This window comes from Oncorhynchus nerka, linkage group LG10 (assembly GCF_034236695.1).
Source record: "Oncorhynchus nerka isolate Pitt River linkage group LG10, Oner_Uvic_2.0, whole genome shotgun sequence".
Lineage (NCBI taxonomy): Eukaryota > Metazoa > Chordata > Actinopteri > Salmoniformes > Salmonidae > Oncorhynchus > Oncorhynchus nerka.
Window position 1 is genome coordinate 33,586,039 of NC_088405.1, and position 21,385 is coordinate 33,607,423.

The following is a 21,385-nucleotide window of genomic DNA, read 5'->3' on the forward strand; positions in this document are numbered from 1 at the left end:
TAGTGTGTCGGTGATGTGGACAACAAGGAACTTGAAGCTCTTAACCTGCTCCACTTCAGCCCCTTTTCCTGTAGTCCACAATCATCTTCTTTGTCTTGATCACGTTGAGGGAGAGGTTGTTATCCTGGCACCACACGGCCAGGTATCTGACCTTATCCCTATAGGCTGTCTCATCGTTGTTGGTGATCAGGCCTACTACTCTTGTGTTGTCGGGAAACTTAATGATGGTGTTGAAGTCGTGCCTGGCCATGCAGTCATGAGTGAACAGGGAGTACAGCAAGGGACTGAGCACACACCTCTGAGGGGCCCCTGTGTTGAGGCTCAGCGTGGCGTATGTGTTGTTACCTACACTTACCACCTGGGGTGGCGGCCCGTCAGGAAGTCCAGGATCAAGTTGCAGAGGGAGGTGTTTAGTCCCAGGGTCCTTAACTTAGTGATGAGCTTTGAGGGCGCTATGTGGTTGAATGCTGAGCTGTAGTCAATTAATAGCATTCTCACATAGGTGTTCCTTTTGTCCAGGTGGGAAAGGGCAATGTGGAGTGCAATAGAGATTGCATCATCTGTGAATCTGTTGGGGCGGTATGCAAATTGGAGTGGGTCTTAGGTTTCTGGGATAATGGTGTTGATGTGAGCCATGACTAGCCTTTCAAAGCACTTCATGGCTACAGACGTGAGTTCTACGGGGCGGCAGTCATTTAGGCAGGTTACCTAAGTGCTCTTGGGCACAGGGACTATGGTGGTCTGCTTGAAACATGTTGGTATTACAGACTCAGTAATGGTCAGCACATGCTCGGAGTACACGTCCTGGTTCCCCGTTTGGCCCGCGGCCTTGTGAATATCGACCTGCTTAAAGGTCTTACTCACATCAGCTACAGAGAGAGTGATCACACAGTCGTCCGGAACAGCTGATGCTCTCATGCATGTTTCAGTGTTGCTTGCCTCGAAGCGAGCATAGAAGCAATTTAGCTCATCTGGTAGGCTTGTGTCCCTGTGCAGCTCGCGGCTGTGCTTCCCTTTATAGTTTGTAATAGTTTGCAAGCCCTACCACATCCGAGGCGTGTCGGAGCCGGTGTAATACTATTCAATCTTAGTCCTGTATTGACGCTTTGCCTGTTTGATGGTTCGTCAGAGGGCATAGCAGGATTTCTTATAAGCTTCCGAGTCCCGCTCCTTGAAAGCGGCAGCTCTACACTCTACACTTAGCTCAGTGCGAATGTTGCTGTAATCCATGGCTTCTGGTTGGGGTATGTACTAGAGGTCGACCGGTTAATCGGAATGGCCGATTAATTAGGGCCGATTTCCTGTTTTCATAACACCAATCATGGCCGTTTACATTGCACTCCACGAGGAGCCTGCGTGGCTGACTACCTGTTATGCGAGTGCAGCAAGGAGCCAAGGTAAGATGCTAGCTAGCATTAAACGTATCTTATAAAAAACTATCAATCTTAACATAATCACTAGTTAACTACACATGGTTGATGATATTACTAGTTTATCTAGCTTGTCCTACGTTGCATATAATCGATGCGGTGCCTGTTCATTTATCATTGAATCATAGCCTACTTTGCCGAACGGGTGATTTAACAAGCGCATTCGCGAAAAAAGCAGTGTCGTTGCACCAATGTGTACCTAACCATAAACATCAATGCCTTTCTTAAAATCAATACACAGAAGTATATCTTTTTAAACCTGCATATTTAGTTAAAAGAAAATCATGTTAGCAGGCAATATTAAACTAGGGAAATTGTGTCACTTCAATTGCGTTCATTGCACGCAGAGTCAGTGTATATGCAACAGTTTGGGCCGCCTGGCTTGTTACAAACTAATTTGCCAGAATTGTACGTAATTATGACATAACATTGAAGGTTGTGCAAAGTAACAGGAGTATTTAGCCTTATGGATGGCACCCGTTAGATAAAATACGGAACGGTTCCGTATTTCACTGAAAGAATAAACGTTTTATTCTCGAAATGATAGTTTCCGCATTTGACCATATTAATGAACTATGGGTCGTATTTCTGTGTGTTATTATGTTATAATTAAGTCTATGATTTGATATTTGATAGATATTTGATAGAGCAGTCTGACTGAGCGGTGCTAGGCAGCAGCAGGCTCATAAGCATTCATTCAAACAGCACTTTCGTCCGTTTGCCAGCAGCTCTTCGCAATGCTTCAAGCATTTATGTTTATGACTTCAAGCCTATCAACTCCCGAGATTAGACTGGTGTAACCGATGTGGAATGGCTAGCTAGTTAGCGGGGTGTGCGCTAATAGCGTTTCAAACGTCACTCGCTCTGAGACTTGGAGTAGTTATTCCCCTTGCTCTGCAAGGGCCGCGGCTTTTGTGGAGCGATGGGTAACGATGCTTCGAGGGTGGCTGTTGTCGATGTGTTCCTGGTTCAAGCCCAGGTAGGGGCGAGGAGATTTGCCAAATGGAGGGCAAGGGAGAGCTTTCTCTGTGTGTGGAGTAAAGTTGGTCTGGAGTTTTTTTCCTCTGGTTGCACATTTAACATGCTGGTAGAAATCAGGTACAACGGATTCAAGTTTCCCTGCATTAAAGTCCCCGGCCACTTGGAGCGCCGCCTCTGGATGAGCGTTTTCCTGTTTGCTTTTTATACAGCTCATTGAGTGCGGTCTTAGTGCCAGCATCAGTTTGTGGTGGTAAATAGACCGCTTTGAATAATTATATATCCCCGATATCTCCGTCTCTTTCTCATGCGAATCACTGGGATTTTGGCCTTGTCGGGTGTCTGAAGTAAATCCTTCATGTCCGACTCTTTAAAGAAAAAAACCTTCTTTCAGTACGAGGTGAGTAATCGCTGTCCTGATATCTAGAATCTCTTTTCAGTCATAAGAGACAGTGGCAGAAACATTACGTACAAAATAAGTTACAATTAACGGGAAAAAAAACACACAATAGCACAATTGGTTAGGAAACCGTAAAATGGCAGCCATCTCCTGCGGCGTCATTGGTTGACCATATATACAGTATATATTTTTTTCCAGATCTCTCCAGAGATGTTCTATCGGGTTTAAGTCTGGGCTCTGGCTGGGCCACTCAAGGACAGTCAGAGACTTGTCCCTGAGCCATTCCTGAGTTATCTTGACTGTGTGCTTAGGGTTGCTGTCCTGTTAGAAGGTAAACCTTCGCCCTAGTCTGAGGTCCTGAGCACTCTGGAGCAGGTTTTCATCAAGGATCTCTCTGTACTTTGCCCTTTTCATCTTTCCCTCGATCCTGACGAGTCACCCAGTCCCTGCCACTGAAAAACATCCCCACCATAGGGATGGTGCCAGGTTTTCTCCAGACGTGATGCTTGGCAATCAGGCCAAAGAGTTACATCTTGGTTTCATCAGACCAGATAATCTTGTTTCTCATGGTCTGCGAGTCCTTTAGGTGCCTTTTGGCAAACTCCAAGTGGACTGTCAAGTGCATTCTGCTGAGGAGTGGCTTCCGTTTGGCCACTTTACCATAAAGGCCTGATTGCTGCAGAGATCCTTGTCTTTCTGGAAGGTTCTGCCATCTTCACAGAGGAACTGTCAGAGTGACCATCCTGTCTCGGAGCTCTACGGACAATTCCTTTCAATCACATGGCTTGGTTTTTACTCTGACATGCACTGTCAACTGTAAGACCTTATATAGACAGGCATGTGCCTTTTCAAATAATGTCCAATCAATTGAATTTACCACAGGTGGACTCCAATCAAGAAGAAACATCTCAAGGATGATCAATAGAAACAGGATGCACCTGAGCTCAATTTCGACTCTCATAGCAAAAGGTCTGAATACTTATGTAAATAAGGTATTTCTGTTTTTTATTTTTAATATATTTTAATACAAAACCTGTTTTCGCTTTGTCATTATGGGGTATTGTGTGTAGATTGATGAGGATTTATTTATTTCAATCCATTTTAGAATAAGGCTGTTACGTAACAAAATGTGGAAAAAGTCAAGGGGTCTAAATACTTTCCGAATGCACTGTCGTTCCACTTTGACATTATGGGGTATTGTGTGTAGGCCTGAGACAAGGCATCCCTATTGAATCCATTTTATATTCAGGCTGTAACACATCAACATGTGGAAAAGGCAAGGGGAGTAACTGCTTTCTGAAGGCACTGAATACTGTATGTATACATTTTAGCTCAATCTGATTGGGTGGGCCTGGCTCCACACTCGTGCCTATGCGGCTTTTCCACAGTGTCCTATAGCATTTCAACAACTTCTTTTAAGTTCATTTTAGTTTTATTATGCTTTTTTCTTGCGTGTGTGTGTGTGTGTGTGTGTGGTCGGCGAAGGTGGTCATGTCCCCAATTGTTCTCTGACAAGGGACTTTATGAGAAGTGTTTAATTGATTCAGCAGCTTTATCCACTAAATCAGAATTCAGGCTTCTCATTGCTCATTGGCCTCTTTGGCTTTCCCCTTGTCTTTCCTCGTCTATTGGCCGTTCTGAGTTCCCCGGCAGCAGGCATGAGTTCCCCGGCAGCAGACATGCTCCGTGGCTTGTGGAATGCCCCTCGGCCCCTCAGTCATTCTCATCTCTCCATGCCTCTTCTGTTCCGTGGCGTATTGACTGACCTAGTCTCTCTGATGTTTTGTTGTTATGTTTTTTTTGTTTGGGGAGCTTCTTGTAATTATTGGCAGACCCCCATCTCATGTCGGTATTCAAAGCTGTCATTGTCTGACATGTTTTTCTATTACATCCACAATGGTCAGGGGTTATGGTATGTGATAGGTCATTTGATCAGAGGTCATGGTGTGTTGATGGGCTGAAATGCAGCTCCTAGGTGGTGGTTTCTATTTAGACCAAAGTGACCTCATCTCATTCAGCGTCGTGACTGTGTTGCTCACAGAGAGGTGACCGAACTGCGACCAAGTACCTCACAGTAACTGGACGGTGACCAGGTCAAACACAGGCGACCAGGCCACACTACACCGCTCACTGCGACCATAGGACCATGGGACCACATCCTACAACATTATGATTTATAAAACAACAATATCATTGACTCTCTGTGTGTACCTGACTAATACAGTTTCTAAGCAAAAGCACCTGCGGTTCTTCGGATGATGCTAACTGTGAAATACTAGAATAACATGAAAAAGAGTGCTGTGGGAAAGGCTTTATAATGCAAGGAGCAATGGTTTAAAAAATGTTCAAAGGGTTGTCTTATCTCTGAACAAGTTTATATGACACTGTAAATCATGTGAACATAAACCAAAGAGAACAACTTCTGTTAAATCTATCTGCATGCTAAATATTCCTCCTTTCCACCTGCAGTACCTTATTATCAGGTGTGCATATACTCTTATAATGATACATCTGTCTTCCTAAGCAATCGATGTCCAGAATTTAAGATGCTATTCACAAAAAGTCATACAATGGTGAAATTACGACTAATATTGACCATTCAACTGTACGTAAAAGCTTACCGTAACCGTTTAGTGTCAGTAGCATCAATTTGTGCACATTCACATCACGAGGGTGCTCTAGCCTTTAGTTACAACTGGCAGCCCCAAAAGTCTTTGATCAGCTGTGCATAACAGCACATCATTGAAATATGTAGATCTTTTTAGAGACGTGTCCTCTGTTGAAAGCTGCACACTCTGAAAGGCCATGTCCCAAACACTGGGACGTCTAAAAAATCATTTATGGTCGGGTTTCCAGCTGAACTGACATGGCTAAAAGGAAATGAAGAGGTTGGGAGGAGGGAGCTGGGGAGCGGAGGGGTGCGCCGGGGGGGCCAGGGGGGTCTTCCCTTTTGATCTTTTTAGGGCAGCGAGGGGGACTCTCCCTGAGCTGGCAAACACATTTAGCTGGTAATTGTTCAGATCATTCTGACAATCAGTCTTGGACAAACAAAAGTTTACAGCTCCAATTGGAAAAGTAAACAGGTCTCCTGTACGGCCTGTATATAAACAATGAAACTGTCGAATTGGCACTCCACTTTGATCAGTGTTTGCATTTCAATTATCCAGCTTGGTTTGGCTGCTGGTTCTTCCGTAACATTGCAGGAAGAATAAGGACATGGATTTAAGGGAATCTCTGTCACTTGGAATGAAAATCAATGCAACTAGTCTTCTAGGCTCTAAGAATGAAATGCAATGAGGAGAAGGGGAGTTAACTAACTGTACTCTGTTTCTGGACAGTGTCAAACACAGAAAACGCAGACTCACTGATTGATTGCTGCTTATACTGGGTTTCCTGATTTGTGTTTTTGTTATGTTTTCTATATTGATAAAAATAGATGGTAAACATGCCATGGAAATAAAGCTATATGAACAACCCCCAAACTGCATCCTAATGTAAGGACACACCTGAGACCCAGGACACTTAAACCCACCATAGGCCTCACAGTATGTATCTCCAGATCAAGGTAAGATAATGAAGGAAAGCTTGTGGTATCTGATCATTCATTAAAGTCTGTTTAACCAAGGCAGTGTGTGTCAGTCTGCGGCAGTGCTGGTTAAGACAGCAGGGTCGCGCTCCCTGCTCACCCCTGCTAGCCTACGAGGGGGGGGGGGGGGGGTTCAGGACAGGGGCTAAATTGCTCCCGAAGCAAATTAAGAGGGTAGCTCTGTTTGTTTATCTGCTCAATAAAACGGATGAAAGCAATTTTACCCCCTTCTTCTGGAGCAGAATTGCTCTGCATTTGCATGGCATCGCAGGCTACACAGAAGGTGTGACTTTTCCCACAACCTACTCCTTCCCTGGGTCCATTAGGGCTTTACTGTCATAGAAGGTGTGGGCAGACTAGAGAGTCCGTGGGCAGACAAGAGAGTCACTGCAGAGAGCCCAGGGGGACAGAAACCCTGTTAATCCGTCATGGAAGGACTCAATCAGATTACTGTCAAGTATTGTGAATAGACATTTTAACTCGGTCCTCAAGGGTGGAAGAGCATTTCAACACCTTAGCACTGACTTAAAACAGTTAAGATGTGAGGTTAGATACAGTATTAGATACGATAATGTGTTTCAATTCATCTACAGGGATCTGTTTTGAATCTACAATGAAGTATGAGCTGGGAAGCCTGATTATAGCGCCAACAGATATGGCAGTTCTGCTTCTAGCTCCTAAGTAACTTTGTAGTATTTCGTTTTTTTGTGTGTGTTATTTCTTACATTATTAGCCCAGAATGTTTTTTGTGTTATTACGGAAATAACTTTTGGATATCAGAGCGGTGGTATCTCACCAGCATTACGACCAGGAATACGACTTTCCTGAATTGGATCCTTTGTTTGTTATTCCAGAGGCTGCTCCACCGCCGGTGGAGAAGAGGAATTCGGAGTGGACTTCTAGTCGGACTCAGGAGGCGTGCACACCATCCACTGCTTCGAGTATATTACTCACTAATGTTCAGTCTCTGGATAATAAAGTAGACGAGCTCAGGGCGAGGATCTCCTTCCAGAGAAACATCAGGGATCGTAACATACTTTGTTTCACGGTAACATGGCTCTCTCGGGATATACCGTTCCCCGTCCATACAGTCATCTGGGTTCTCAGTACATCGCGCAGACATGAATAAAGAACTCTCCAGGAAGAAAAAAGGCGGGGGTGAATGTTTCATATAGTTGAAGTCGGAAGTTTACATACACCTTAACCAAATACATTTAAACTCAGTTTTTCACATTTTCTGACATTTAATCCAAGTAAAAATTCCCTGTCTTCGGTCAGTTAGGATCACCACTTTATTTTAAGAATGTGAAATGTCAGAATAATAGTAGAGAGAATTATTTCTTTCAGCTTTTATTTCTTTCATCACATTCCCAGTGGGTCAGAAGTTTACATACACTCAATTAGTATTTGGTAGCTTTGCCTTTAAATTGTTTCCCTTGTATCAAACGTTTTGGGTAGCCTTAAACAAGCTTCCCACAATAGACTGGGTGAATTTTGGCCCATTCCTCTTGACAGTGCTGGTGTAACTGAGTCAGGTTTGTAGGCCTCCTTGCTCGCACACCCTTTTTCAGTTCTGCCCAAAAATTCTCTACGGGATTGAGGTCAGGGCTTTGTGATGGCCACTCCAATACCTTGGCTTTCTTGTCCTTAAGCCATTTTGCCACAACTTTGGAAGTATGCTTGTGGTAATTGTCCATTCTAGGGTTGATTTGCACTTTTCACGTCTCCTTCCTGAGCGGTATGACGGCTGCGTGGTCCCATGGTGTTTATACTTGCGTACTATTATTTGTACAGATGAACGTGGTACCTTCAGGCGTTTGGAAATTGCTCCCAAGGATGAAGCAGACTTGTGGAGGTCTACAATTTATTGGGGGAGGTCTTGGCTGATTTCTTTTGAGTTTCTCATGGTGTCAAGCAAAGAGGCGCTGAGTTTGACGGTAGGCCTTTAAATACATCCACAGGTACACCTCCAATTGACTCAAATGATGTCAATTAGCCTATCAGAAGCTTCTAAAGCCATGACATCATTTTCAGGAATTTTCCAAGCTGTTTAAAGGCACAGTCAACTTAGTGCATGTAAACTTCTGACCCACTGGAATTGTGATAGTGAATTATAAGTGAAATAATCTGTCTGTAAACAATTGTTGGAAAAATTACTTGTGTCATGCACAAAGCAGATGTCCTAATCGGCTTGCCAAAACTATAGTTTGTTAACAAGAAATTTGTGGAGTGGTTGAAAAAAAAGTTTTAATGACTCCAACCTAAGTGTATGTAAACTTCCGACTTCAACTGTAACTACTCATGGTGTGATTGTGATAACATACAGAAACTCAAGTCCTTTTGTTCACCCGACCTAGAATACCTCACAATCAAATGTCGACCGTATTACCTGCCAAGAGAATCGTCTTGGGTTATAGTCACAGCCATGTATATTCCCCCTCAAGCAGATACCAGGATGCCCTGAAAAAGATCTACACTGGACTTTATACAAACTGGAAACTACAGATCCTGAGGCCACATTTATTGTAGCTGGGGATTTAAACAAAGCAAATTTGAGGAAAACGCTACCGAAGTTTTACCAACACATTGACTGTAGTACTCGCTTTGGGAAAACATTGGACCACTCAACTTTTCGAAATGTCTACAAGGCCCTCCCTTCAGCAAATCTGATCTGAACTCCATTTTGCTTCTCCCTCCATATAGGCAGAAACTCAAACAGGAAGTACCCGTGCTAAGGTCTATTCAATGCTGGTCTGACCAATCGGAATCCATGCTTCAAGATTGTTTTGATCACACGGACTGGGATCTGTTCCGGGTAGCCTCCAGCTGGCTGGAGTGTTTATGGACGTATTCAATCGCTCCCTATCCCAGTCTGCTGTCCCCACTTGCTTTAAGATGTCCACCATTGTTCCTGTACCCAAAAAATCAAACGTAACCTATCCAAATGACCTGTAGCACTCACTTCTGTCATCATGAAGTGCTTTGAGAGGCTAGTTAAGGATCATGTCACCTCTACTTTACCTGACACCCTAGACCCACTTCAATTTCCTTACCACCCCAAAAGATCAACCGATGATACAATCGCCATCTCACATCACACTTCCCTATCCCATCTGGACAAGAGGAATACCTAATTAAGAATGCTGTTCATTGACTATAGCTCAGCATTCAACACCATAGTACACTCATCATTGAGCTCGGGACCCTGGGTCTGAACCCCGCCCTGTGCAACTGGGTTCTGGACTTCCTGACAGGCCGCCCCCAGGTGGTGAAGGTAGGAAACAACACCTTCTCAACACAGGGGCCCCACAAGGGTGCGTGCTCTGCCCCCTCCTGTACTCCCTGTTCACCCATGACTGTGTGGCCACGTACGCCTCCAACTCAATCGTCCAGTAGTAGACCTGATTACCAGCAATAACGAGACAGCCTACAGGGAGGAGTTGAAGGCCCTGGCAGAGTGGTGCCAGGAAAATAACATCTCACTCAACATCAACAAAACAACAGCAGAGGGAGCACACCCCTATCCACATTGACGGGACCGCAGTGGAGAAGGTGGAAAGCTTCAAGTTCCTCTGCATACATCACTGACGATGTAAAATGGTCCACCCACAAAGGCAGTGTGGTGAAGAAGGCGCAACAGTGCATCTTCCACCTCAGGAGGTGGCCCCTAAAACCTTCACAAACTTTTACAGATGCACAGGGCTCTCCAGAGGGTGATGTGGTCTTCCCAACGCATCACCGGGGGCAAACTACCTGCCCTCCAGGACACCTACAGCAACCGATGTCACAGGAAGTCCAAAAAGATCATTAAGGACGTCAACCACTCGAGCCACGGCCTGTTCACCCCACTATCATCCAGAATTCGAGGTCAGTACAGGTGCAACAAAGCAAGGACCAAGGACCAAATACAGCTTCTATCTCAAGGCCATCAGACTGTTAAATAGCCATCACTAGCCAGCTTTCACCCGGTTACGCAACCCTGCACCTTAGAGGCTGCTGCCCTACATACATAGACTTGGAATCACTGGCCAATTTAATAATTGAACACTAGTCACTTTAATAATGTTCAAATAATGTTTACATACTGCTTTACTCATCTCATATGTATATACTGTATTCTATTCTACTGTATTTTAGCCAATGCTCAATCTAATATTTATATATTTCTTAATTCTGTTCTTTTACTTTTAGATTTGTGTGTATTGTTGTGAATTGTTAGATACTACTGCACTGTTGGAGCTAGGAACACAAGCATTTCGCTACACCTGCAATAACATCTGCTAAATATGTGTATGTGATTTGAATTTGATTTGAAGCCTTCCATGCTAACCTGTGCCTTGCCCTATACAGCATTCCAACATTAGACCAGGCCTCGCTCTGCCATACAGAGCTCAACCAGAAGGCCTTACTCTGAACACACACCAGAACGATGGGTGGCCAAGTGCAAGCGAGTGCCTCTGACCAGAATAACGGACGTCGTCTTGTGTTCATTTCCCTCCGATTCTACACCGCTCGGCAGATGGAACAGCTGCCTACTGCGCTTGGCCGTCCTTCGTTCTGTTTTGATCTTTTCCAGAGATGCATCACCAGGTCTTGCTCTGCCATGCAGAGCTGCATCAAGAGAGCCTTCTGTAGCAAGAGACTTCGGCTTAGTCTGATTCGCGGGAGCAAGGGCAGCAGAAGGGGTCTGAAGACAACTTGTTGGAAGGAACTGAATCCCTGTGGCGAAGGAGTTGTCAGAACCCAACCTCCCTCACTCAGCACAGCTCTCCACCCATGAGGACACTGTCAGCAAACAAACAAACACACATCGGAGCTGTCCAATCAGATTATAAAACACACACACACACCAGGGCTGTCCAATCAGATTAAGACCTGGGGTGTTAAAGGAGTGAGATGAAAGAAAAACAGTCGTCTGCATACGAGGAGACACTGAGACAGTTACTGAACCTGGAGAAACCAAAAGCCTTAATTAAACAAACACACTGCTATCGTCTCTGGAGGACCAACCAGTAGAAGACCAACACACTGCTATCTGCTAAAGGGCTCCAACATCAATGACCTGCTGTAGTCTCACACTGCTTGCTATAGACTGCTGCTCGGCCTTCTAGGGGGCTAAGAGTTGCATTCCAAACAGGGCAGAGCAGGAGGAAATCTATACCTAACTCTCTATCAAACTTTACAGATATATTTTTTTGGAGTGCAAGGTTAGAGGACGAAAACATTTCCCACTTTACAGTTCACATTTCTAAGATCAACTCATGGAAACGACATGATGTATGCATAAAGGATTTGAAGGCTGGGAAGGGATGACCTTCTGTGTTATATATCATTAGAATGCTGATGTGATCCAAGTGCCCTGTGTGTGTGTGTGCCTGTGCTTGCGCGCATGCATGAAGCGACTTAAGCCATCTCCAGTGTGTGCCTGAACGATGCTCCCACTTCCCAAGCAGAGGCGTGTATTCATGATACCAAGGGAAACCCCCAAAAAACATATAAAATGATTTATCTTTCATCTCTCTGTTTCATCATTTTCCTTCAGCTGAATGTATCTGAGCGAGCGAAACAGTGCCCCTCTGTCTCTGTTTGTCTAGGCCATCTATCTGATGCTGTCTGGTCAAAAAGAGTATGACATTGTTGCCGCCCGTAGCATTGAATGCAAGGGAAGCCAGCAAGCATTTGGCCTCCCTTGATAAAAAAGTATAAAATAATAGCCAATCAGCGTTGTGCGAAACTGAGATCTCATCTGTGAATGGTCCTAAAAAAAGTGTCAAGGGAAGCCAGTTTGGATTTGGCTTCACTCCTAGCACATCGCATTGACAGAAATACGTAACTGACAGAAACTACTTGAATTGTTGCATCTCAATGTGTTGTTGTCCTCCGGTGGCTAGCTAGCTAGTTAAAATTGACCCTTTCCTAAATTAGCCATGGATAGAGATAGGGATTTGGACTTAATTCTCTGTACTGGCTAATGATTATAATGGCGATTCTGATCCAAACATAAATTCATACATTGTGCCCCTGGACTGAGAGGATGGAAGTTCAATATGTAGCTAAATGTAGAAGGCTAATATTAACTAGCTAACGTTGCCCATGAAAGGAGGTAAGCATTTTAGACAGGTAGCCTAGGACGACAAAAAATAAAAGTGTGCACTGTATGACAGAGTGACCATTTCGTCAACATGAAAGAGAGGAGGATGGCATTGGCGTTTGTCTACACGTAGGATGAGTCAACATGTCGTTTCTACTTGCGCGAACGCACACATTCCACAAAAAAATATCTAAATCATGGACAGCCACATCATATTTAGCTTATGTCGATTGGACTAAATTGTTTTTGGTATCTTTTAGTTGTCACTGTAGTAGACTAAGCTTAGGTGATTTGATGATGTTGAAATGTAAATGGTGCTGGAATAGTGGAGGCAGCTCCGGTATTCTGTGCGACTCGCAGTAACTCTCAGTGGTTCTGAAGCAATAGTTGTTTAGTAGTTCAAAAATGTAGGAAACATTAACTTACTTCACCATGCTGTAGGTCATGTAACTGTTTGTTACATGCAATATGCTTTGTGGACTTCACCAAACAGAGGTTGCTCTCCAGTTTTGTGATGAATCAAATGTATGGTTGAATAAATTCTGCCACTTTGTCTACTTATTGTCTCGGCCTTAGGCATACAGTATTCAATCACGGTGGCAAGACATATGAACTAACAGGTTATAGAGCGAACAACGCAATTATCACAAGACATAGGTTGCAATATGGCTTTTTTCTCTGGCTTTTCCAGTGATTTTACCCACACAACCCTACTGTTCAAAGTGTGCAAAACAACCACATCACAAACAAGAGTTTAATATCAGTATTCTAATGTACATTTATTACACATTTTAAATAAATAATCCATCGTTAAAATTATTTGTACACATCCTTAAAATAAAAATAGATTTATATATGTATAAAAACAGACAGGGTAACAAAAACAAAGGGGGTTTCCGACATATCAATGCATTTTTACACCTCTAATTTACAGTTATAACCATTGCAGGAAACCTGTGATTATCAATATAGCTGCCACATTTTCCATTGTGTGTACCTAAAGCACTGTTTGCTTTAACAGCGTTTGTCTCTATAGAATTCCCAAAGTAGTTCAACAGAGGTGTTGTGGCTGTGTGTGATACTGAACACAACGTTACTCAACATGGCGCTCCTGAATGCAGCATCGATGCTAAGTGTGTGTGTGTGTGTGTGTGTGTATGTACTGTATGTGTCTCTGAACGCAGCATTTTCTGGCAGTGCGGTCGATCAGGGCCCTTCAAGTCTCTTGGAGCAGCAGGTGTGAGTCCAAACGACTCTGAACAGTCAAACAAAAGCAAAAACACAACCCAAAATACAGAGAGACAATACAAAAGTCCACGCTTTACTAAAATGTCAGCACCCCAAATGTTCGATGATGAGTTATGTGCATCTAAAAACAACACATCAGTACTAAAAGTATCAGGTACAAAAATATATTTGTTATGGGTTTTTTCTTTAAAAAAATTTACTTTTTGAAAAAAAAAATAGAAAAACTACATGTTAGGTATAGTAACGCTCAGTACAAAACAAATGTCTCTAGAGGTTTTGGAAAGGAGTTAATTCTAGCTTCAGTCATTGTTTTTTATCCTCTGTCTCACCCTCTCTGCCCCCCTCAGCCTTCGGCTGAGTAGCGTGTGCGTTTAGTCCTGGGGCTGAAGGGGTAGTGGACGAAGTCAAAGGCCTTGTGCTGGGCCGGGTGAGTGGGATTGGATCCCCGAGGCAGTCGTTTCATAAAATGGACCTCGCGTTGATGCTGCCGTGTTTGCGAGCCTTTCCGGGGGCGTCCACGTCTGGTGAAAGCAATGTACCAACCCTCGAAGCGTGCGTTCCTCAGCGCCGTGTAGTTATTCTCCAGGACAATCTCTGAGAAGATGCAGTCGCGGCCTTGCCCATTTTTCTTTGAAAGACAAACACAAAACACACACACACACACACACACACACCAGGTCAGTCGGAGCGTCTGAAGGAGCTTTCTATGAAGACTTACAGATAGGAAATATCAGATGTAAGAAGGCTACCCCGAACAGTATGTCCCTGCGCACACACACACAAACACGTGTGCACGCAGCGCTCTCCACACGCATGAAGCATATGCTACAGTCATTACAGGCTCAGATCAGAGAGGGGATGACAGTAAGCAAGGAGTCTCCCTCCTCAGTAAACACAGAGACGCATTCATGAGGACCACTCAAGAGTTAGCAGCCTAAGACATGCCATCATAGCAGAAATACCTGAGGAGTTCAAGTTCTTTATCAGCTTCATTTGTGGATTTCCTTCTATTTAGCGCTGCACTGTCTCGTTTGTGGCTGAATCGAACCACAAAGGGCTCATCGACTTGAATATCAATCAATAGATCCTGAAATAAATGACTCTAGTCTCCCTTTGGTACAATCAAATACATGGTTGTCTTGCATTTATTCTATCTCTACATTTTGAGAAATGGTACGACGGGGTAGATGTTGTTTCTGTTGATCTAGTATTCTACATTGAGGGTGAAGGGGGGTTTGTCCTCTCGTACTATGAGCAGTAGCTAGGCCCTGCGTCCTCCCACAACCCCTCCAGCCCAACCTCCACTGGTCTGTGACACGTCACACACCGGCAACACTAATGTAGCTAAACCTGCTCAACAACCTAGCTGGACAAAATGGGCTGTTAAAAATAAATCTAGCATCCCATGCAGCCAGAAAGCAAGTGAAACATACACAAATATACACATACAGTCGTTCAAACACACACACAGGCTGTTGCTGGGCCGGTATGGCAGAGAGAGGCAGCTCAGGGCAGATGGTGCACCTGGCAGGGTTCTGTAGGGGGGCGGAGATGGCAGCCCTGTTTATTAGCCAGCACAGCAAGAGAGGAGCAGAGACACCCTCGAACCCACAACACGCTACACAGAGGAGGTGACTTCCAACAGCATACAATGACTCTAACCTTCTCCCATGCAGAACATACCAGAGGTGGACAGTCCTGGAGCTACAGCTGTAGGGAACCACCAAACAGAACCACAGTCACACTGAACTATGGTGAGAACTGCTGCCGAGTCGCCATACAAAACCACAAGTCTTAGAAAACCCAAACAGAACTACAATATAATCAAACCTTGGAACCACAGCTTAAGAAGCTTGAAAACAGAGCCAATGGAAAAGGGCAGCATTCTGGCATTACCATAGATCATAACCCACAGTGCAGTGCTCAAAGGATTTTTTTCTCTTTACCTTCCCGATCAGCTTTCCCTTCTTGTTCATGCAGATGTAGAATCCTGTCTCTGCTCCTTTAATCCGCACGCGACTTCCAAACGTGTCCGTCTCTACGACGAGTTTGGCTGAGGAAACAAAGGGGTTTTATTATCAACCAGGGCTAATGCACTGTTAGTAATAGGATGTTGCTTAAAGACACGGTTAAGCTGATTCAGTTTATATTTTTACAAGAGAAAATTCTATATATCACACACACACACACACACACACACACACACACACACAACCCGTGGGGACCATTCCTGAGGATTTATGCAAGCTTAAAATCTTGCACAATCATAAAAACATGTGTACCTCAATTCTTTGAAAACTAAAGAGGCCATCCTGGAAGGACTATCAACTTTTTTCTCTCTACATCTGTACTCACGTCACACATAAGCACCACATTCATCTCTGTCATAGATCATAGATCACGCTTGGAGACAGATGGACATAAATAGAAGCGTGTTAAATGGCTTATCTTAATGTGTGTTCATAGATACTGTAAGTCTCACAACTGCTTCTATCATTGAAAACACCGATATCCTTATTTTCCAAACTAAAATATGTTTATCTATTTTGTTGTTGCCTTCCACGGAGGCACACAATGTCTACCTAGCCATTATGAATCAACTTTTCAAAGGCTTACTAAGAGTTATGATTGAGTATTTTATCAGGGTCCCCATTAGCTTCGGCCAAGGCAGCCCCTACTCGTCCGGGTTTCCCATCCCCCTACCTACATGATGATGGCACACATTCCTGGACCAACATTTAGAGAAATGAATAACCCTTGGTGCATCTGATAATTTTACTGCTCAACCTCTGTTCTTGTTAAACATGGCAAAATTCAACAGATAGGCACAATGTCGTTTCAAAATGTTAGCCACGTGTATGTCCCTTACTAGATATTCTAACCACTCCCTGATCCATGCACACCCACGTGGTCATTGAGTTATGGTTATGGTTAGATGGTTGGTGTGGGGCTAAGCAATAAACACCTCATGTAAGCCACAGCTTTAGACCCACAAGTACAACCTGCTACCATGGTACAGGTGGCACTGGCATAGGTGACCCGAGCACCTCCACACCCTCTGGTGCAAACCACAAACACACACAAGTGTGAATACACACCACATTAGACAGGACCTACAGCAGCATACACACAGAGTCAAAGGTCCAGTTTGCTGCCAAATTATGTTTAAATCTAACACTATTTAATGGCAATGGGAATAGCCCAATGAAAAATCACAAAAAAATGGACTTAATTTTAAAATATAAAAACCACTAATATAAAAATAGTTAATTTGTGAATATGCAAAGATAATAGATAAAATGCAGGCGGGCTGGTTGAAAATTCGGCGGGCCCTATTTTGGTTCTGAAGCTGGTCAGAGGAAAGAGAGAGCAGGAGAGCTATGCAGGAAATGTTCAGGAGGTTGAAGGATGATTATTTCTAATGGCTCTTCCAGACATGAGTATCTCTGGAGAATCACCGACAGCACAATCTTCAATCCATTTGACAATTTTTTTGACGGTCTGCGGCCTCTTCTTAGCAATACCAGCTGATACAGTAGCCGTGTTATTTACTGTCAAAAACGACGAGAGAAAAACCATTTCTGTAGAATTCACAGTAAGCATTTGGCTACTAACCTCTTGCACATGATAGTTTGTTAGGCCAAACTGGGCCTTAAGGCCCTGTGACTCTATAGGCATAGCCTAAGCCTGTTGTAGACATACGTTTATTTTAGTAGGTTAGTTTATAGAGATTCAGAAATATTAGCAATGGATTTCGGCAAGTTAAAACCGACAAAAATTAGGAACTTGAAACAAATCCATGAAGTTTGGATATTGGGCTTACCGTGTATGTCTCCATCTTCTGCCATGGCGTTGATCTTCTTGTTGGGCAGAACCTGCACATGCTTCCCGCTGGTTCGGCTGTAAAGTTGATAGGTCCGAATTAACCTGCGGCTCACACGGTCTGTCACCTTGCTCTGCTCGCTTACATGCTGCGTGAAATTAGGCGAGGACTGATTGGTTACCTGTCAGAAATTAAATGTCATCACAATCAGTATTTGCAAAAATTGCTTCAATGTAATTACAGTAGCGTATGTATTAAGCAATAATAGCATCATTATTTAGCTCTAAACCCAACAGAAGCAAATTTGGAGGGATGTTTCCCATTTTCTTTAGACCTACTTGGCATGATTGGCTATAATAACACATAACTTTATAACATGCAATAGACCACGTGAATATACCGCCGATACAAAGGCCTTACATTCCTTAAATTATGCATGCATAATTAAAAGCATGAAAACCTAGAAATTAAAAAGGGCGCGCAATCTGCAACAGCTTGTGCGTAAAAGTGAGTGGAGGTAGACGTTAAAAAACATGTCCAAAATATCAAACAGGCTATAGCCTACATAATAAATGCTCATTATTTCCCTCACATTAAACGGAGCAAATGGACATATTAATGCCTATGTTAAAAGCTTCCCTATTTGACACTTAGCCATACGCACTCATTCTGTTCCAAGGAGGACAACGAAGGAATTAACTTTGGCCTTTATATTTGAACCCCACGACATTTTTCACAGACTCGCCTTTCCCCGCGCGATGCCCATTCTGTGCCCACGCATCCTGCGCGAGGGCAGTATGTTCGCAACATACGTCGTGCCAAAATGTGACGCGGGCGGCATGCAGCGCGCCCGCTGCCCTTTGCGCGGTGGGACCCATCTGATGTGTCGTTATATCACAAATTATATGAGCTCTCGTCTCTCTCTCCCTCACTGCTCGCCATTATTACACCGTGCTTTCACCCCCAGAAACCTAACCATATGTTTTAACAGTGACATTTGATGTAGGTTAGTTATACGAATTTTCAAGATGCGTAAAATAATTACTTGTTGTTCAAGGAGATTTACAGTTGTATCCAATAATCCACTGATAGATTGAACAGTTTGTAAATTATTAGCATATTAACCGAAAACGCGTGAGATATTTAAAATCATAATCAAGAATGCTATATTATTTTCACAAAGCCTGCTGATATACAAAATATTTGGGCTATTTCAAAGCATGCATATGAACATACCTGAGCATAGTAACAGAATGCGAAGAAGTGTAGGAACCTGAAAAAGAGCTTAATTAATGAGTTATAATACATTAGGGCACATTAATCAACATAATTGAGACTCGCAGGAAATACTCACAGATAACTCAACCGGGAAGGGAGGCGTCGCATGTTGATTGTGTTGATTGTTCCTTCGATAAATACAGACCACAGGGCTTGCAGTGTTCCAAAATCGAGGTTATTTGGTAAAGGTAAGCTGTGTGAAACACTGGTGTCGGTTGCAATTGATTAAGTCGTCGCTCTTCAAAAACTTCATTAAAATCCAAAACGACCAAAGATGGTGGAAGAAATGGTTAAGCCTATTATTGTTTTGTAAAAATGTGGGTACATTTCATGTCAAATAAATGTCCATAGCCTGTTTTGGCAAGGCTGGCGCTTACAACTGATCGACAACCTTGCCAGTAAAATGTGAAACTGTGACAATGATAATTGATAATAATGATTAATGATAATTGATTATTGATAATAACTGTCTATCTGTCAGGCGGCCCTCTCGATTAGCAACGTTTAAGTGCACTTACTTAGAAGAGAGGTGCATTCAAGTTTTGGCAAAGAAAGCGCTGGATGAGTGTTCTAATAATAAGGATACAAATGCAAGGTCATCCGAAGCCAATGAAGATGACAGTTAATTTGCTGCAGATTGCTATCTCTTTGTAATTCCTTCAGAGAATCCTCAATCGCTATCATCCAGTGTATCCTGTTGTAGAGAGTTTATATCTGGCTTTTGCGTGGTGGATAACGTGCGCGTCCCGTGCGTTCAGAGCGGGTGATGTTGCTTCAGTGTTCGGTAGTGCAGGACTGGCGACTCCCGTCTCCCCTCCTCTACTCCCATCGCAGGCTCCAATGTCAACCCCTTGTTCGCACTCACACCCCTGGTTAAAATGGAAGGGCGATCTGCGAGGAACAAGCCCCCTTTTTCTGCAGAACAAAAGCGTCCCTCCTCCCCCTGTGTTTAAAACATATCTTCACCTGAGGAAAAGTCAACACTTGCGGAGAAGCAGGAGTCTTGCGTACCCAGCGCGCAATGACGCTTCTTCACCGAAACGACCCTCTGAATTAATGAAATAAAAAACGAGTTAAAGGAACGTTCCTAGATTATCCTAAAAAAGTATATTCCAAATTGAAAGAGAAAAATCCAAACATAAAATTGCAGTCCATTTCAGGACAATAGCCTCTTTCCATCAATGCGAATGTTATGCAATAGCCAAATTTACATTATGCCTAGATTGAATATTTTTCGTTTTTTGGATGAAATTGGGATATGTCACTGGGATTAGCTATGGATACTTTTTAGCTGTGTCTCTTGTGTATTGCCGAAGAAAAGTGAGAGACTGGTTTATTAACAGGATTACAGGCGATTAACGTTTTTTTAAACACCCCCTCCCTTCATTTGATAAAGGGAGACCATTCATCTCCACTTGCCTAAACAGCCGCTTCTCACCCGATGCTCCTCATGGGCTCTTAGACATTGGGGATTTTAACGAAGAAAACTAGGGTAGATTAACAAACATTAGGCTACATGAATATCTTTGCAAAATGTAAATTTACAGTATAGCTGAAACGATAGCCTATTGAATAGCCTATCCAATTGATCATTCAGTCACACTGTCCCGAATGCAACAGACTTCTTCAACGAAAACTCACTTAATTATGAGAGAAATCAGACAGAACCATTTTCATCGTTGTGGACATTTTGTGCAAGAGGACGTTCTCACCTAGGATGGGTGAATGGGCCATTAGAGGCCAAGTGTTCAAATTAATCACTCAATTAATTTATTTGGGTTAAGTGAAGCGTGAAGACCCCTTAAAGGGATAGTTCAGGATTTGGCAATGAAACCTTTTATCCAGCCTACTTTTCAAGTCAGATTTTTTTTTTAAATAAAAAAAATGTAACCTTCATTTAACTAGGCAAGTCAGTTAAGAACAAATTCTTATTTACAATGATGGCCTACCCTGGCCAAACCCGGACGACACTGGGCCAACTGTTCCGCCAATCACAGCAGGATGTGATGCAGCCTGGATTTGAACAAGGTACTGCAGTGACACCTCTTGCACTGAGATGCAGTGTCTTAGACCACTGCACCCCTCATGAGCCCAAGTGAACTTGTTGATACCATTTTTATGTCTTTGCATCCAATATGAAGGAAGTTAGGGGCAGTTTCCTGAGCCAATGCTAACTATGGTTAGTCCTAGTTTAGCACAAAGACTGAAAGCATTGGAGTAGCCTACACCCTGAAGACTTCCAGTCTTTTCACTAAACTGCGTCCTTCATACTGGATGCAGTTATAAAAATGGTATCCCAAAGTTCATCTGACCTTGGGGAAGTAGATAAAGGGCTTCATTGACAAAATCCCAAACTATCCCCTTAAATGCAGACCCCACCCCAACCTTTATTACATGTGACCCTTAGAATATATCCATAACCAGGAAGAACCTCTGGTTTATTGACTGCCTGCCATTAATTAGGTTGTGGTCCAGCAAGCACAGGCGTTTCAGGTGGTCAGATCCAGAGTTTTGTTTCAGCCACATGATGGTCAGACAGATGCCCAGAGCC

At 43.3% G+C, this 21,385-nt stretch overlaps 1 protein-coding gene across 1 annotated transcript; it reads right to left on the reverse strand.

Moving 5' to 3' along the window:
* Window positions 1–13,945: 13,945 nt before the first annotated feature.
* Window positions 13,946–19,005, reverse strand: fgf8a (fibroblast growth factor 8a). Its single transcript, XM_029669605.2, has 5 exons — window positions 18,911–19,005; window positions 18,793–18,829; window positions 17,557–17,737; window positions 15,680–15,786; window positions 13,946–14,361 (listed from the first exon to the last, which is right to left on the reverse strand). Exons 1-5 carry the CDS (start codon window positions 18,940–18,942, stop codon window positions 14,077–14,079), a joined length of 642 nt encoding a protein of 213 aa, XP_029525465.2. The 5' UTR covers window positions 18,943–19,005; the 3' UTR covers window positions 13,946–14,076.
* Window positions 19,006–21,385: the final 2,380 nt, after the last annotated feature.